Below are 17,535 nucleotides of genomic sequence, written 5' to 3' on the forward strand. Positions count from 1 at the left end.
TTTAAAGATGTATCTAGCAGTGATAGCATGGATAACATGTCAGCGGCTTTTCTCTTTAGCAGGTAAACTAGTTGGAAGAAAATTAAGTTATAAACTACATTAATGAATACTCTGTCGCAAGAACCGAGCAGCATGTCATCTGTTAGGAATAATCATAACAACCAAACAAACAGCGTTCTTTGCAGGAGTTGACAATACACTGGGTTAAGGATAATCAGCAGTAATTATTCATCTGGACTTCAGAAAAGCCTTATATTGTCTTTTGAATGTACTGTGTTCAAGGTTAAAACAGTCAAGAGGGGACTGATGACATTTTGTGGAACAGAAAATGTTGAAGAGAAGAAAACCAAAAATATTAACAGCTGCAGCTCAATGTGGTAAAAGAAAAAATCTGTCATTACTTTAAGGAAATGTGTTGGAACTGGGGGAATTAGTGTGCTTATTAAACTTCTGAAAGAAGGCAGGAACAAAAAAGGTCATGAAACTGGTGAATGACAATCTTTTTTGTGTTAGGTCTAGAGAGGATGCTGAGGTACTTCAGAAGAACCCATTAAAACTGCAAAATCATGCAACATTCCCGAAAGTTACCTAATCCATATTGGAATTACTCGGTGGAGTTACTCAGGAAATTGATAAATTGCCAGAGAAATGCAACAGTTCAGCCTGACTCTTGATGTAATTCTGGATGGTTCAATATGCATATCAGTGGACAACTTTGAGCCTATCCCCACAGAAACACAAACACTGTTTCAGAGACTCAAACACCTCCACTCGCTTCGGCCTTTGTCATGCTGAGGTAATGCCCAACTGACCTCTCAGTCTCAAGGATGCCATATCAAGTGGATCTTGCCACAGGGTCTCTGGCTGCAGAGAAACATACGTAGTGGCCACCATCACACAATCCAAGCTTTTATGAAATTTTCTTCTGAAATACAGAAAATATGCTGAGTAAAAGAGCTGCTGTTACAGAATGCAGGAATGTGAAATGCAGGAGTGCTTCTGAAGCTCTGGATCCAGCAGCACATCCCCATACCACTACAAGCTCATACCAGCCTGAGAAGTGGCGCATACCAGCCATCTTTTCACTCTGGTTTTCACATTCAGGAAATCCAGATGCCTGGCTGGAGCCAGTGTATTGCAGCAGTTGCTTTACTCCAGACAAGGAGGCCAGGGTCCTAGAATACACCCCAGAGGGTAAGCACACACCCCTACAAAAGTTGATTTGTGAAACCTAATGCTGCTATTGACTTCAAAGGAGTCAATAGAACAACAGAAAGTAGAATCACCACTGGCTCTCAGAATGTATCAACAGTGTTATGAGATTTAACAAAAGTGACTTGTTTCATGAGCTTGATTACTGTATTTGCAGTATCCAAATTCATTTATGAAGGGTTTTTTCTGTTAAGTAGCTGAAAGCAATTCTGGTTGTTGGAAGCACATAAAGGTTATAATTTTCAAAAAAAGGATTTTCAGTAAAAAATTGCAGATTTGGATTGAACACAGCATTTGTCAAATTAGCAATTTAAGCATGGCTTCTGGTAAGTATGTTTTTCACACGAGACATAATTAAACTGTGGAACTCCATGCCAGTGGATGTTGTGCCTCCTAAAAGTACAGATGAGTTAAAAAGCTACTTGAGAAATTCATGGAAGAAAGCATCATGAAGGACTATTGAACACAAAGTTACAACCGCTGGCCCAGTAAGTACCAGAGTTTGCTGGAAGGTTACACCACAAACAGTATTACTGTATGTTTGTTCTCTTCTTACACTCCTCTTTTAAGTATCCACTGCTGGCCATTGCTAGAGAAAGGAGACTGATCAAGTGCAACATTATTTTACTGGGATATTTTTTTTGGAACTGAACAAAAAAACATGGTTTCTTATACAGACATCAGCTTCGTCAACTATCAGTTCATATTTTGAAAGCAATTTGAGTTCTCTGGAGAAAAAGGCCCTTGTGTGTTATTGTGTCCCAGGAATTTTAGTACCAGTTAGGCAAAGTATGTGCAATAAATCTAAATGAATGCAAACAAGCATGTTCATTCAACATGGTACAGGCAAATAAAACTACAGTATGTTTAGTATTTAACTGGTTATTGTCATCTTTAGGTCTTTTACTGCAATGTCTGTATATACAGAGAAACTAGCAAAAAAAGTTATTCTGTGCAGAAGCTGTGTATAAGCAACTCAGATTCTTTCATTGTTTTCAAATGCATCTCTTCAGTGAGTTAGGTTTTCTGAGTACTTGAAACATTTCACAGCTCACCTTACTCTGTAACTCCCAGAAAACATTGAATACTTGGATACACACAACCTCTGTCTGTATTCTGTTGCTGGAAGACTCCTTATAAGATAATATAATAGCTCTCAATTCCTTTTAAAAAATTAATTTTCCATATGTCTTCATTAAAGTGCAGAGATTTATTGAAATAATTCTGAATGAATGTTGGAAGAGAGAAGTCTAGCCTTAATTTGGCGTACGAGCTCTGAGAATCTGAAAAACTCTTTGCATTAATGATCACACACTCCTATAAAAACACATCCCTTCAGCTTCACTGCATGTTTCCTTCATACAAACTGTCAAAATTCCTTAAGAAAAATATAGTCTTTTGAAAGAAAATTCAGAAACAAAGTCCATAACTGCCTCTGGGAAAAATACAGTAGTCTATCTCTCTGCAAACTTTTAAGCAAGTTATGTCCAAAATAATCACTGCTAGAAATCCTCGCTCAGCATTGCTTTTTAAAATAATTTTAAAAGTAAAACTACTCCAACGGCACAATGATTTCTACACTCTTTTTGTGACTGGGATTTTTTTTCCCCCCTGCATTTTCTAAATTTATGAAAAAGGTAAATTTCTACTGAACCAGGAGATCATTCTGCAGCACTAGAGAACAGTAGATTTAGCAGCAGATTAGAGCCAAAAGAAGTCCCATGTGCTACCTGAGCAACCCACAATTTGTCTTCTGTTCCCATCCAAATGGCAATGAAGATGTAGACTGTGCCAGCCCTGAAAGTAATGCAATAACTCTCTGTATAAAAACTTGTAAACTAACAAGAACACTGAGAAATGTGACTCCATACTGCTTCAATGTTCTTTGATGAACAACAAACACCTTAATAACAATCTGTACAAATTGTAACATCACTAATGTTTGCAATTTATTTGAGATCAGCGAATCAAGGAAGGGTCAGAAAGGTTTCTGGTATTTTCATGGGCAGGCTGACAGTTCTCCCCCTTCCCCATCCACTTGGACATGTACAGTATCACACTCAGAAACAGAGCTGAGCAGATTTCTATCAAAGCAGTGATGGGGAGTGGGGGGTTATTTGGGTTTGGGTTTGTAGCTGGGCTTTTGCATTTCAGACAGGAACGCATATCGCTCTGCAAGGACTGAACTAATTAAATGCTAAGTGACTCTCTAGCACCTATAAAGAGGTAATTCACCCATGGCATCTCCCACTGGAAACTGCAAAGATTATTAGCATAGAAAGGACTGTGTATTTAGTGGTCAACATAAGACAGTCAAGTATTTGCTAGTAAGAACAGAAAGACAGAGGGCAAATAAGGATAGGAGTATTTTTAATAGACGATTAAATCTGAGTAGCTCGATCTCCTTTCATGCTGTGGATGTTGTGTGCTGCAGTCACACCTCTCACTGCCAGCCTGCACTGGGATGATAATCAGTCACTATGAAAACTCATTAGCTGCACAGCAATGAGTCCTCCACTGCTGAAGCTTGGTCCTGTTCTTAGTACCATGGCAATGATCACTAACTGGATGTCCCAAACTCTCCCATCTCTGGTCGGACTAAACACCACCAGAATAACCACTTCAGATACTCTAGTAAGTAGCTGTGATCTGTTGCAAGCCATCTTAATGCTGAAGTAGTATTTAAGTGTCAGCAAAAGCTTTAGTTTGTTACCTCTTTGTAAATCGCCTTTTAAGCTACTAATCTTCTTATCATCACTTAATGCATGTTTCTCTTTGGGCTTCATAGAACTGCACATTGCTGTTGTGGTCTTACTACAAAAGGAAAAATTTTAAAATAGCATCCTTAAATTTAAGAACAAATGCCTTCATCTTGAGTGTGAAATGCTAAAAATAGTACAGCAATGTCATTTGATTTGTCTAGACTTTTCTTATGTTTAGTGTTCCAGAGAAATGTATTGCATTATTAAGAAAAAAAATACCTGGCAGTAGGTTTCATTTTGTCTGAATAATGTTATATATTAGCTACGTATCACTACAATATGCAAAGAGTCCAATTCTTTCCTATTTTTCTTTATTGGAATACAGTTAAGCAAATAAATAGCTCTTAGAAACAAAGTAAAACTGAGTACCAGAATTTTAGAAAGGCTGATATGGGAATAATACAAATGACACAAATATCACTTTGTATCATTGATGTTCATGTACAGCAGCCTCTGTTTATGAAGACCTCCAGAAAAGCTGTGATTAACTACTCATGAGAAGCCTAAAAATTAAAGTAATATTTTAATTGAACAAGAGGTAACACTGATATTTATAAATTAAACTAGAATACCATTTTCCCAAATGTTTAGTGAAACACTTTGTGTAACTTTTTGTATAACTGCAATCAGATGTTTATATAATAGTATGTTATGTAAAATATAAATTTAACTATTTGTACAGTAGTTCACTATGCTCAGAACTTAGTTTTTTATTTATAACTAGAAATGATGCATTTACTAATCAACATTTAATTAACTGAATATATGCATGCAGGAAAAACATTACTGCAGAAAATAGCTGCATTTAGACTTTAAATATTACTACTTTAAAATTAATTGAATGATGCTGTAAGAATGAATTCTATTGTGTTTTAGAGCAGCAAGAAATTGAGAAGACAAGGAAAAGCTCTATTTTATTTTCCTTAAATGTAACTTGTGCTCATCAAACCACAGTATATATTGCTAGTTCTTGTGGCAATATGATACTATAAGCAATAAAGTTCCCTATCACATTTAAAACCAAGTTTAAAGTTGCAGCTGAGTAACTATGAGATGCACGCTAGTAATTATAACATGCACATATATATATCTATTTATACACACACACATATTTATGTCTTTATTTATATTAACACGTTCAGATTCCAAGGGGTGTAAACTGTCATGCTTCCCTTAGCTACAACAGAGCACTGCTGATATAAATGTCTCCTGATTTCAATCATGCTCTTTGCACTCATTGAGCTGGAGTTATATGCATGTTTTGTGTTTCCAGAGGGGTAGCAGGAGTGCCAGCAGAGCTGGAGAAACAATCATAAAAAACTGATTAGCTGAGCTTGGCAACATCTGCCAAGTAAAAAAAATATGAACTTCGATCACATGGGGTTCTTTTTGCATAAAACCAAGCACTGCAAATCTGCAACCTTTCTCTAAACTTTAGATGTTGGCCAAGAGGCTTTATGCCCCAGGTGCTCGGTAGTACTGAGGTGATCACAGACAGGTTTTTAACTGCCGTTGAGAGTTATCTACTGGCACCTTGTCCAGTGAACAGTGCAGCACATGGACGTCTCCAAAAGTTCTCTCCTAGCACATACTCAGCTCATAAATTGTGTATATTGTACCAGGAAAACAAGAACAAAACCTCCCAGATGGAAGGTACAGGGAGGTGGGGTCGGGGAAAAGGCCTCCTCTTTTGAGCTCTGTTCGAGTCCCAGGATTGAAATTGCAAGATAAAATGAAAAATGCTGTTTATATTTAAGCAACCGTATTAAGTATATGTACTGCTATTTGCCCTGTCACTACTAACAATGGAGGTAACTATAACAGTTTTATCAGAATATATAAAAGTACAAGTGAAAAAATAAATCTTTTGGAGGGAAGTGAAGTGAGTCTAGCACAGCAGCCTGACGAGGCGATGATTAATACTGATCTTTGTATGGACTCCTCTGTTTTCCCCAGATTTTCGAGAACTAGCATAATTTGTTATCGTTGCTGTTCTCCACTTGTTATTTCTTTTCTTGTTTGTTTACTAAGGCCTGTCAGCTTGAAGCCTGCATTTGAAGAGTAGATTCAGTAGCTTCTGTAAGGTTTTGATGCCTTCTAGCTCTTTCCCTGCACAGCACAGCAGTTTCTGCTTGAAGTAGGGATTAAATGTCAAACTAAAAAAAATAACAGGGGGGATAAAAAAGCAAAGAACATACACACGTGTGCTTGTTTTTCCCTGTCATCACTCATATTACCCATCCTAATTAATGAAGGGACCCTAATCACCCAAATACAGGGAACCAGAGAATAGCGCAAAGAACTGTAGCCTAAATTATAGGAGTACTGTGTGAGCGCCTACTTACGCATGGGCGGTCAGTAGCCATGCACTCATACTGGGCCTGAGAGTCTCTCACTGTGAGAAATACTTTCCCAGACAGCAGTTACTCTTTTAAATCAAGCCGTATCTTAGACGCCATAAGAAAATCTCTTCTAAGTTAATGGATAGGTTTTTTTTTTTCCTGAAATAAAGCCAAGAGAGACACTTGTGACATCAGTAGAATATATAAGTACCTTTGATAGCACAGCCTGGATTGTAAAGGCTTTACTATATACTGTACATGATCCTGGTATCTCTTACATTTTCCACTGTAGAAAACTTACTCGAATGCAGTAAAACCAGTTGCTATCAATATAGATCTGGCAGGTATAAGGCTCAAATATCACAACTTTTCATAAACTCGTATTAAGTATTTCTGTCCTTAAAGGAATTATAATCACAAGCTCTTCAACAAAAACTCTGTTTACTTGTTCTTGCATGACAACATTGTCTGGGTTCCACAGACAATCGTGGAAACTACTGGAGTGAACACAGTTTACACTTTGCAGGGGTTACCAGCCTTGATAGGCTTCACTTGTTCAAGCTCACAGTTTTAGCAGCTGCTCAAAACCAATTGAAATTGTCTCTGCAGATGCAGTTTTGTTTGGTTTTTCTTCTTCTCCGTGTCTTAAACTAGATTCCCTTTGCCCTAAAAATCAAGATGAAGAGAACACGATAGAGGCAGTATAATTTAGCACTGAATTCTGGATACGCCTTTCTAAGAAACCGTAAGTCTAGTTCAGCTGTCCTCTTTTTACAGCATTCTACATCATGACACTTCATTTTTCCTTGCACAACAGGAGAACAATACAATTTTGATTTTTCAATTAACTGCAGTAGAAGAGGTCACTGCTATCTTCAGTGTCTTCTTCAGAAGAGTCATTGTGAAAAGTCTGTGCTCTTTTCTAACCTCAGTCTGCAGAGATATCACACCTCTTCTGACGTGAGGAACTCTGCAACTTACTCTGCACTAAGCTGCCAGTAAAGCATCAATATCAAAGCTTGCCAGTTTAAATAATCACTCTCTGTGCTGACACTGAATACAATTTTATAATGTAGCTAGTAATTGATTCCAACTGTGTCCAGACCAAAATGGCATCCATTAGCATCTGTACTATGAAATTCAGTAGTCAATATTATATTATCAGGAAAGAATAATGCACAATATGAACTTTAAAATAAAGTTTAAAATAGAAAGTAAAAAAATTACTTCTTGTGTCCATTAGTTTTAATTCCATCACCTGAATCTTTTCAATTATCTAATTATATCTTTTTCTCTCATTCTGATGCTGTGTATTTCTGTACGTCCCTTTAGAGACATACCGAGTCTCACAAGGTATCACACAAACTATAAACACAGTGCAATGTTAGCCTGCTTTGCAAGCAAACGTGATTTTTTGCTTTTCTTTCTCTGTCGTGGTTGCTGTAAAGAAGAACGGGTTGGGAATGACCTGGATGAAGAGTTAGAGTGTACCCTCAGCAAGTTTGCTGATGATACAAAACTGGGAGGAGTGGTGGATACACTAGCAGGCTGTGCTGCCATTCAGTGAGACCTGGACAGGCTGGAAAGTTGGGCAGAGAGGAACCTGATGGAATTCAACAAGGGCAAGTGCAGAGTCCTGCACCTGGGAAGGAACAACCCCATGCACCCATACAGGCTTGGGGTGGACCTGCTGGAGAGCAGCTATGCGGAGAGGGACCTGGGTGTCCTGGTGGACGACAGGTTGACCGTGAGCCAGCAGTGTGCCCTGGTTTCCAAGGAGGCCAATGGGATCCTGGGATGCATTAGGAGGAGTGTGGCCAGCAGGTCGAGGGAGGTTCTCCTTCCCCTCTACACTGCCCTAGTGAGGCTCGATCTGGAGTGCTGTGTCCAGTTCTGGGCTCCCCAGTTCAAGAAAGATGAGGAGCTACTGGAGAGAGTCCAGCGGAGGGCTACGAGGATGATGAGGGGACTGGAGCATCTCTCCTACGAGGAGAGGCTGAGGGAACTGGGCTGCTTTAGCCTGAAGCAGAGAAGGCTGAGAGGGGGCCTGATAAATGCCTATAAATATCTCAAGGGTGGGTGTCAGGAGGACGGGGCCAAGCTCTTTTCAGTGGTGCCCAGCGACAGGACAAGGGGCAATGGGCACAAACTGAAGCATAGGAAGTTCCGTCTGAACGTGAGGAAGAACTTCTTCACTCTGAGGGTGATGGAGCACTGGCACAGGGTGCCCAGGGAGGTTGTGGACCCGCCTGGACAAGGTCCTGTGCAGCCTGCTGTAGGTGACCCTGCCTCGGCAGGAGGGTTCGACTAGATGACCCACAGAGGTCCCTTCCAACCCCTACCATTCTGTGATTCTGTGAATTTCCAGAATTACTCTGTCCCAGTGAAGGATGGGCAATGTCTTAATTGCACTGTGCCATGCTTGTCATGACCCCCATTCACCTAAACTAAGCAGACACTTTTCAAGACTACCTTGCAGCAAGGCTCTCTTCCCTTCGGTGTATGTGCTGAAGTCAAGGGAGAACAGTTTTCTGTGTGCTAGATCTTTAAGAGCAAACCTGCCAACCCACGTCCCGAACTGCTTCTGAGCCAATTCCCAGCACGAGTCACACATATTTCGCTCTCTCTTTGGAGTTTCATATTTGTTCTTTTCTGTCTTAGTTTTTTCCATTAGTCTAAAGTAAAAATCACTGAGGCTGAAAGGACACGTTTGTTCTCTGCTAATGAAAAACTGAAACATCCTTTTGCAAAGAATTTAATCAACTAGTTTGTGCTGTATCACAAGCAGAAAACTGTTCTTGTCCACCCTGGAAAAAATGGGTGCTGGACACTTCCGGAGAACTATTACAAAGGCGTGAGATACGACAAAATTGCAAAACTGCCCGTCTGATTAGTTAAGACCGTAATAAGTGTTGACCAGGAGAAACCTCGTTGCAACTTTATACTGCAAAAATAAACAAAAATATTCTGAGGTAGTGGTCTTTCAAACAACAGACAAATCCATTCAGTTCCCTGTATTTTTATTATTTTGTTGTTACAGACTCAGATTAGCCCCAAGGAAGGGTGGCAAGTTTATAGTTCAGCCCAGGATCCTGATGGCCGCTGCATTTGCACTGTCGTGGCACCTGAACAAAACCTATGTTCCAGAGATGCCAAAAGCAGGCAGCTCAGACAACTGCTAGAGAAGGTAAGTCTTCCCAACAAACTCCTCCTTTTGATCACTAAACTTCCCACAGAAATCCACTCCTTTCCATATAACTTTAATATGTAATTGAGTACTGAAGAGTTATCTAATAAAAATATTTCTTCAGCTTATATCCCCTACCTGTGTTCTCACCACTGATCATTATTTGTCTATTTTCCTTATATCACACCTTTCCCAACTCAAGCCACTTATCTAGCAAACTGAAGTTGTATCTTCTCTCTTGTTCTCTCCTTCCAAAATTCTTCCTTACACACAGCCAGGACTTATTTTTCTGTGTAAAACCAGCTACAAATCCCACCACAAACTAGCTCGTTGCTGTGGGATTTAAACTACAGCTTCTGCTTCAATCATATGAGACTTTTGAAAGTCATTTCTTGTCTCTTATCAACAAATAATGAGATACAGACATGACAGCATCTGCAAAGCAGACTGTATGGAAGAGAATCAGTTCTAATTTTCTTTCATTTGTTCTTTCCTCAAATAATACTATTGATTTATTCTTGCATGGTGCAAATTTTCCCCAAACAACCCAATTCTTATTTCCAGTATTATCCATATTGCATATATAATAAATCCAGTGAAGTGTTATTTTGCATCAGTGACGGAAAAAAAGCTGCAACCATGAAAACACAAGCTATTTTTCTGCATTTTCTGTATGAGTAACCAAGGTTACAGTTATTGTGTCACAGCTAGTGGCACAGAACCTGAGGCCTGAGAGAGTGTTTCAGCAGCAGCAGAAAGCAACATAAAAAGTAGACTTAAATATACATTTTTTTAGCATACAATTTTCAGTATTTTTCTAGCTATAGAAAAATCACTCCAGTGTTAATATAGTACCACATCCCCGCAGGTTTTTCCCTCCCTAAACCTCCATGAACTTCAGCAGGGACTCTGTCAGGTTGTGACAGAGCCCATAGTGTGAGATGCAGGGAGAGGACATTGATGAACCAGCACACGGAGGAGGAGCTACCGACCCTCATGCTGTCTGTTTGCTTAACAGAGGAAGACGTCAGTTCCCAGAGTGTTTGCTCTAGCATATTTCCCAAACACTACAATATTAGTGTCAAAAAAATCTTACTTTCCTTTGGGGTGGGGGCTGGAGAGGTATAAGTTAACATAGTTTTTGAGCTGCCACAGAAGAGAATCTAAATCATCAGTCTCTAAAAGCTATTTTCTTATGATTAGAACTGTGGTCATTATGGGTATGTAATGTTATATTATTACTTCCCTAAGGCCATGCACAGTCATTTAATTAGAGCCTCTGTGTTAATGCATTTTCTGCCAAATGGAAACACTCAACGTTCTTCCAAGTCTCAAAGGACTTTATTTGCCTACTTTCAACAATTAGAAATCATTGAAAAAAGAAACATTACTTCTTCTCATTAAAAATTCTTGCTAAGAATTGCTAATGGCAACTGTGCAATAACTAATGTATTACTATTTTTATGAGTATTTCAAGAGTACTTCCTGAATCCACACATTCTGTAGGTCACAATATATTACTTTCAAACATGAATATCAGTTCAAACATTGCATATTCTTGCAAGCAACAGGAATACTCTGCTAGGTTTGTCTTTTATTAGGAAAGCAGATTTTTTTTTTTTTTTTTTTTTTTTTTGCTTGAGCCAAAACTTCAATATGGTGCCTAATACATTTACAGCAGTCTGCCTTCATGTTTTGGGAAAACAAAATACTTACTGAAACAGAGTACCTACACTTGCAAAATGTGTCAATTTTATGACTGGCAAAAGCATTGCTTTTATAACAGATGCTTTTAAGAATATATATAATTTACTCTAGATGACAGTTATTCTTGCCTCATTGTGGTAACAGTGCTTGCTATAGCTACAAAGTCACTTGCTCTACAGAAGTTACCTGAACATTCACTACTTCTCATCTGTAAAAAAAATGTGATTTTCTACCAACAAGACAATTGGTTAAATTTTCTAATTTTATATCTACTTACAAAATCATGAGCAAACACCTATTTGATGATGAGCACACCTCAGCTTATCTCTGGATAGTGTCGTGAATTTCGTATACTGAATTAGTATATAAATGCCTACTAGCGATGATAATCACGCTCCTCATACTAAGCAAAATCTCCAAATCCCAGTTGTGTTCCTCCCGAAGTGCCTGGGAGGAAACATGCGCTATATAGCACATCCTGCAGAGCAGTCAGCAGCCGCTACAAGTAACAAAGCAGACTCCACTGCCTCGCAGCCTTTTTTGAGCCCATTGATAATGGTGCTGAAAGGATCTCTCTCTCGTTACCTCAAAGAAGCTAGTCCAGCTCATTTGTGGCTTCAAGGTCTTGCTCCTGATAGTCCTCTGTTAGCCCTGTTCCCCAATTTTTGTCCTGTCATGCAGTTATAGAATTTAAAATTATACTATGGTATATATGGCTCACAACTAAAGCATTGACATGAGCACATTTTATTGCCTAGCATTTAACTATCTAAACAGGAAAAAAACTAAAGCAACAAAAAGTGCATTTAGAGAGTGTTCTTCTTTAACAGGTTCAGAATATGTCCCAGTCTATTGAAGTTTTAAATCTACGGACTCAGAGGGATTTCCAGTATGTTTTAAAAATGGAAACACAAATGAAAGGGCTGAAGGCCAAGTTTCGGCAAATTGAAGATGATCGGAAGACATTAATGACAAAGCATTTTCAAGTAGGTTTTATTTTAACAATAACTTTGAAAGCCTGCTGGAAGAAATGTACTAAACAGCAATGCATGGACTGCTAAGATCTCGCTTGAAATGCTCATACAAGAGCAACATGAAGAAGAAAAGCATAATAAATCTTCCTTTATGATTATAATCTTTTGCTCTGTTCAATTTAATTGTAAGAGTGTATTAATTATTAAGTCATTAGAGAAATGTCACTATAAACAGATTCCTGTTTTTTCTGTATCAATGTGCATGTCATACTGGGAAATTTATATTCATTCAAGCTCCAGTGATAAATGGGGAGATACAATTGAATTAATAGCAAACAACTAGAGAGTTCTGCACTTTTACTGTTGCCTGACATTTGCTGCAGTTGAAGGGAAGAAAGACTATAATAAATCAAATTATTGTACTTTTTATCCATGACAATTAAGATCTAATTTCATGTCTGAAGGTTTGCTATTTTGAATTTGGGATGTGGAGGAGGGCAATCACTCCCACTCACATTTGTATGATTAAAAAAACACTTTCAGGGAATTTTAATGACAACAAAAAACACAAGTCAATCTTTTTTGTGAGGAAGGAGGGTTGCAGAGATTACAAATTGTGTATTCTGAAAAAGCTATCTGAAGTACTCTTAAGGAAAATATGTTACAAGAGCATATTTAAGTTCTTTAAAGATCAAGTCTGATAAATTGAAACTGCAAGACAGCAAAATAGGGTCTAGAAAATACTTCCTGAGGATTACATTATTTTAACTAAATATGTATTTTTAAAGTGTTTATGAAAGTTCACACAAAATGGGCTTAGTTTTCTGATTGGTGCTAAAGTTAGATACCTAAACAATTACAGAGCTAAGAAGCCTTATTTATTTTTCCAAGACACCAAATACGTAATGGGTCTTAAAAATATAAGGAATTAAGTACACTAATGATCTGACTGCCAAACTTTATTCTTTATGTCATCATTCTTAGTTTAGATTAGAGTTTGAGCACATACTTCCAGTTATTTTCAGGTAGTGAGAAACATTTCCACCTTTTTTCCCTTCATCACTCATTGCTACAATAACAACGCAGTAGTATAATGCCATTATATATTCTGTATGCTTGTTATAGTTTTCCTTGGGAACAAAATACCAAAATTTGAACGTCTGATACACGACATCAAAGGTAGCAGATTTCTGCAGTACTCTAACCTTTTAAATATTCGATATTTGTATTGGCTAGTCATTTAACTTCAGTTTGACAGTTTGCCAGGAGTATAAAACAGATTTCCAGCCAATCAAGTTACAGAGTAATTTAAAAGGTCAACATAATACAATATGCTGCTGGCTTTCTGAAATTTGATCTACTAACATTCCAGTGCTTTATCTTTCCTGAGACAAAGAAACTCATTCGGGATATAGCACAACCCCTCACATCAGCAGGCACAAAGTGCCAGAATATGTCTACACCTGTCCATGCTGCAATACAAATGAGTTCTTGTACCACTCATAACAGCAACCAGCTAGGAGCATCAGCAGAAACCAATAAAATTATTTTCTTTATCATGAAAATACCAAAACCATCTTTATAGCATTTACTGAAGTGAGATATTCTAACACTGTAGTTCCATGTTGATGAGAACCAAAGAGTACAGCTTTGATCCATATCACACTTGAGCATATGGTCATCCATCAGTCAAATCAGCATTTATGCCAGGCACGTGATACCTGATTGCCACAAAAAATTACAGCAGTTTGCTCAAATGGTACTTCATCTGGCATAAATCCTATCAGGAAGAAGTTACCTTCACTAGTTCTCTTAAACACACTTTATCTTCCAGAGTTTTTACAAGCTTTGTGTTTTTTTCCCTCATGGTTTACCCATGACTTTTGGCAGTTCACTGCCCCACAGAACCAAAGCCAAAGTTCATAATTTCAAAACAAAGTAACAAAAACTTTGGCTTCTGGAGCTCTGCTTTCTACATCACAAAGCATACTCTCCTTGACATCAAAAATAACTATTAATTGTAACAGGCATGGAGTAGATTCAAATTAAGTTTTTGATAAAAAGTCGAATAAAAATAGTTTTGCCTGTAGACGAGAAGACTCCCCACTTCCTTCTGTCCATTTCCGTAATTCTGCTACTATCATGTAATTGGAAGACACCTTGAGAATAGAACCAACAGAACTCCTAATACTCTCAAATCCATTAATAATGACATATCTGCTTATAATTGAAAGTGCAATATTCTAGCTGTTAATATGACCTGTGTGCAAAATATACTTCCAAAGAACACATGTAAGTCTTTATTTTGAGTAAATAATTCCAGTATGAAAGCAATTGTTAAAACAATATGGATCTATTAGCTAGGTGATGAAGAGATACTGCAGAACTCTCAAGCTGTCTTAGAACATGTTCAAGAAGCAAAAATTCAGGGGTAGATCTTCGAGCAGCTCAAATGCTGACCCTGCCTATCAGCTTCTTTCACATCTCCTTAGCAAAAAGTGCATTTGGCGTCATCATGTTATTTATTTTGGGAATGTCCTACCCTGTTTATTGCATCCTTTAATGTAAGTGATGTAACAAACTGCATGTGCGTGTCTTCACCCACCTCAGTAACCATGCTGGCCTCTAACCATGTTTGCTTCTGCACATGTTTCTCTTACTTGGGCTTCCATCTAGTTCTCTTCTGCTTTCCCTTTTAACTTGCTGACTGCTCCACCTATTCTTCAGGACTTGATTTTTCAATAGCCTCTCCCTGCATGTCCTCATCCATTCCCAGTCTCTGTTACCACCTAATACTAGTACCTAACAAATCTTTATTTCCATCCTTTGCCTTATTTTGTCCAGGCTTGCATTTCCTCATGCCTCGCTGGCATTTGCTCATGGAAGTCCTGCTGCTTCCTGAAATTATAAAAAGATATGCAAATCTTTATATACAGATGATGTATCAGGGAAAAACCTGTCTGCTTTAATAAAACAAAACCTTTTGACTGCAACGATTCTTTGAAGTTTTCTACAGAATAATAATAAAAAAACCAAGCTCAAACAATTAGCCCCTATGATTATTGCATTTAAAAGAATAATAAGAAATGAAAAATGAGCAGCCAATATAAGTTACAAGCTGAGGCAAATTCTCAAAGTATGAGACTCAACTAAAATCTGAGAAAGGGGCAATCCAAGATTCCAAAGTGGAGCCTTACTTTATTTAATCAATGTTTAAGAATAGGATTGGCAACACAACAACAACTGCACATGACAAAAAAACGATTTGTGATAGTCCAGAAGAAAGATCAACTGAGGAAGTTCAAAGGCACCTAGTGATGTAGCAGGATGACAAATGCAAAGTGCAGTTAAGAACCATGGATTTTTTGCTTCAGAAGAAAGAGGTATATATCGCTCGCCAGAACAGAACTAAACAGTGTTCAACAGCCATTGAGAAAAAAATGAATTCAGTATTTCTAAGGAGTGATTAATTAACAGCTGACATTTACAGCTCACCAACTATGACAGCGCTATAAAACAGGTATGATATCCCTGAAAATCGCTGTGTTCAGGCCTAATGGCCTTTTCTTAAGGACACATTTGGCGGGGGTTTATATCCTCTGGATGGAAAGTCAGGCCTTCAACAGGTTTGGTTTAAATCACTTGAAGGTAGTTGCATACTTTCAGTAGAATAACTGTTCTCTCATGCATTTTGTGTACTTCTTATTACCATTAAGTCTGAGGTTTCTGAGGCTTTCATAATACACTAGTAATAGACCTGTTACTAAAAACAATAATGATTTTCAAGTAATTTTAATAATCAGGCATAAATATTACATTAAAGGGAATTAGGGGACTGAACTCCTTTAAACTGCTCTAACACACATTTGATTGCCTTTAACAGGAGTTGAAAGAAAAGATGGATGAGCTTCTGCCACTGATCCCAGTTCTGGAACAATACAAAACTGATGCCAAATTAATCACCCAGTTCAAGGAGGAAATTAGGAATCTGTCTACTGTCCTGACTGGGATTCAGGAAGAAATTGGTGCTTATGACTATGAGGAACTACACCAGCGCGTACTCAGTTTAGAAACCAGACTTCGAGACTGCATGAAAAAGCTCAGTAAGTTAACAATTGCATGGCAGATTTGGTCCCTCGACTGTATATTGTTAGTTGTCTCTCTATGAAATTTCTTTTTTCTTGTTTGATGAAAGACTGAGTTGTAGTCTGATCTGTGCTACCCTAATAAAAGTCAAGAGAAACTCAGCCTAAGGTCAGTCACATCATTCTAAGTTTGCACTGGTGTATCTTATATAATGAGCTGCCCTACCATATACGGAAGGAATTAAGATAGAAAATTGTAAGATGGCAACTTTAAAATCTAGAAGATTTACAAATAGTTGGAGAGCTACAAACACTCTTTCAGAAAAGCTGAGACAGGTATTGCTAGTTGGGTCATGTTTGGAATGTCAGTGTGAACAGAAATTTGGTGAGAAGTAGACTGGAATCCATTTCAAGATGCCCACAGCATAACCCTGTCATCTTTCTGTGACACCCGAGAGGCCACTCTGACTGTACTGTCTTCAGACCTCTAAAACACCAAAGCATGATTTTTGTAGGAGGTACAGCAACAATCCGGTGTCAGCACTGCACTAGATTTACATCAGGCAGCCTGCATCTTGCTTGCTCACGTACTGGCTTTAGTTAGAAGAAGTCAAATATTAAGCATCTCTGAAAATCAGAACTAGCTCAGAATCAGCTACCAAAACCAAAAGCCTGAATTAACATTATCAAGTGTCAGCCTTAACTTCCATTACCCAAAGAGGGAGAATTAGTACCTACCCACTTTACAACTACAATGCAGTCTCCCCCCTCCCCACCTATCTGTGCATTCTGAGACTCCTGAATGGATCACTATTGCAATCTGGATTGCAACAGCCAACAATCCAGCCCCTCTATGAGAAATAAACGCTTTGTAAGTTGACACTGAACATGAATAAACTAGACATTCCAAGGTTCAGTCCTGTGATCGGTGTCTCAGTTATCAAGTGTGGGATGTTTACTTTTAAATGCTACACATGACATCAAATATGTTATAAGCAGTGCCTCTCTGTTTTTGTGAGGCAATGGAATGAGAAAAATCTAGGTTAGGTGAGCCTCTTAAATTATTCATTTTCAATTTTTTTTAGTTTACACTAAAAATAACACAGTGATGGTGGGCTAAAATACATGAAAGACTTCTTCAAACGGAAATTTCTTATGATCCTATTTTCCCCTCAGTACACACACATAATAGCACATTACTGCATTGAGAGGAGGCAGTCAGGAGAAAATGGCTGTATTGCAATACCACAGCAAGCAAGAAAATTC

The 17,535-nt window shown here is 38.1% G+C and overlaps 1 protein-coding gene across 3 annotated transcripts in view; it reads left to right on the forward strand.

The window, feature by feature from the left end:
* The window catches only part of OLFM3 (olfactomedin 3), a 73,832-nt gene that overhangs the window by 45,458 nt on the left and 10,839 nt on the right, over positions 1-17,535 (forward strand). The window contains exons 1-4 of one of the 3 annotated variants that reach the window (XM_075422264.1): positions 3,718-3,887; positions 9,368-9,503; positions 12,041-12,196; positions 16,068-16,287. In XM_075422264.1, the coding sequence (XP_075278379.1) occupies positions 3,718-3,887; positions 9,368-9,503; positions 12,041-12,196; positions 16,068-16,287 (682 nt within the window). Of the gene's footprint in view, positions 1-3,717; positions 3,888-9,356; positions 9,504-12,040; positions 12,197-16,067; positions 16,288-17,535 lie in introns of those variants that run through there. The other 2 variants (XM_075422265.1, XM_075422266.1) reach the window with 2 other exon arrangements.

The sequence above is a fragment of the Opisthocomus hoazin genome, chromosome 6, assembly GCF_030867145.1.
Source record: "Opisthocomus hoazin isolate bOpiHoa1 chromosome 6, bOpiHoa1.hap1, whole genome shotgun sequence".
Taxonomy (NCBI): domain Eukaryota; kingdom Metazoa; phylum Chordata; class Aves; order Opisthocomiformes; family Opisthocomidae; genus Opisthocomus; species Opisthocomus hoazin.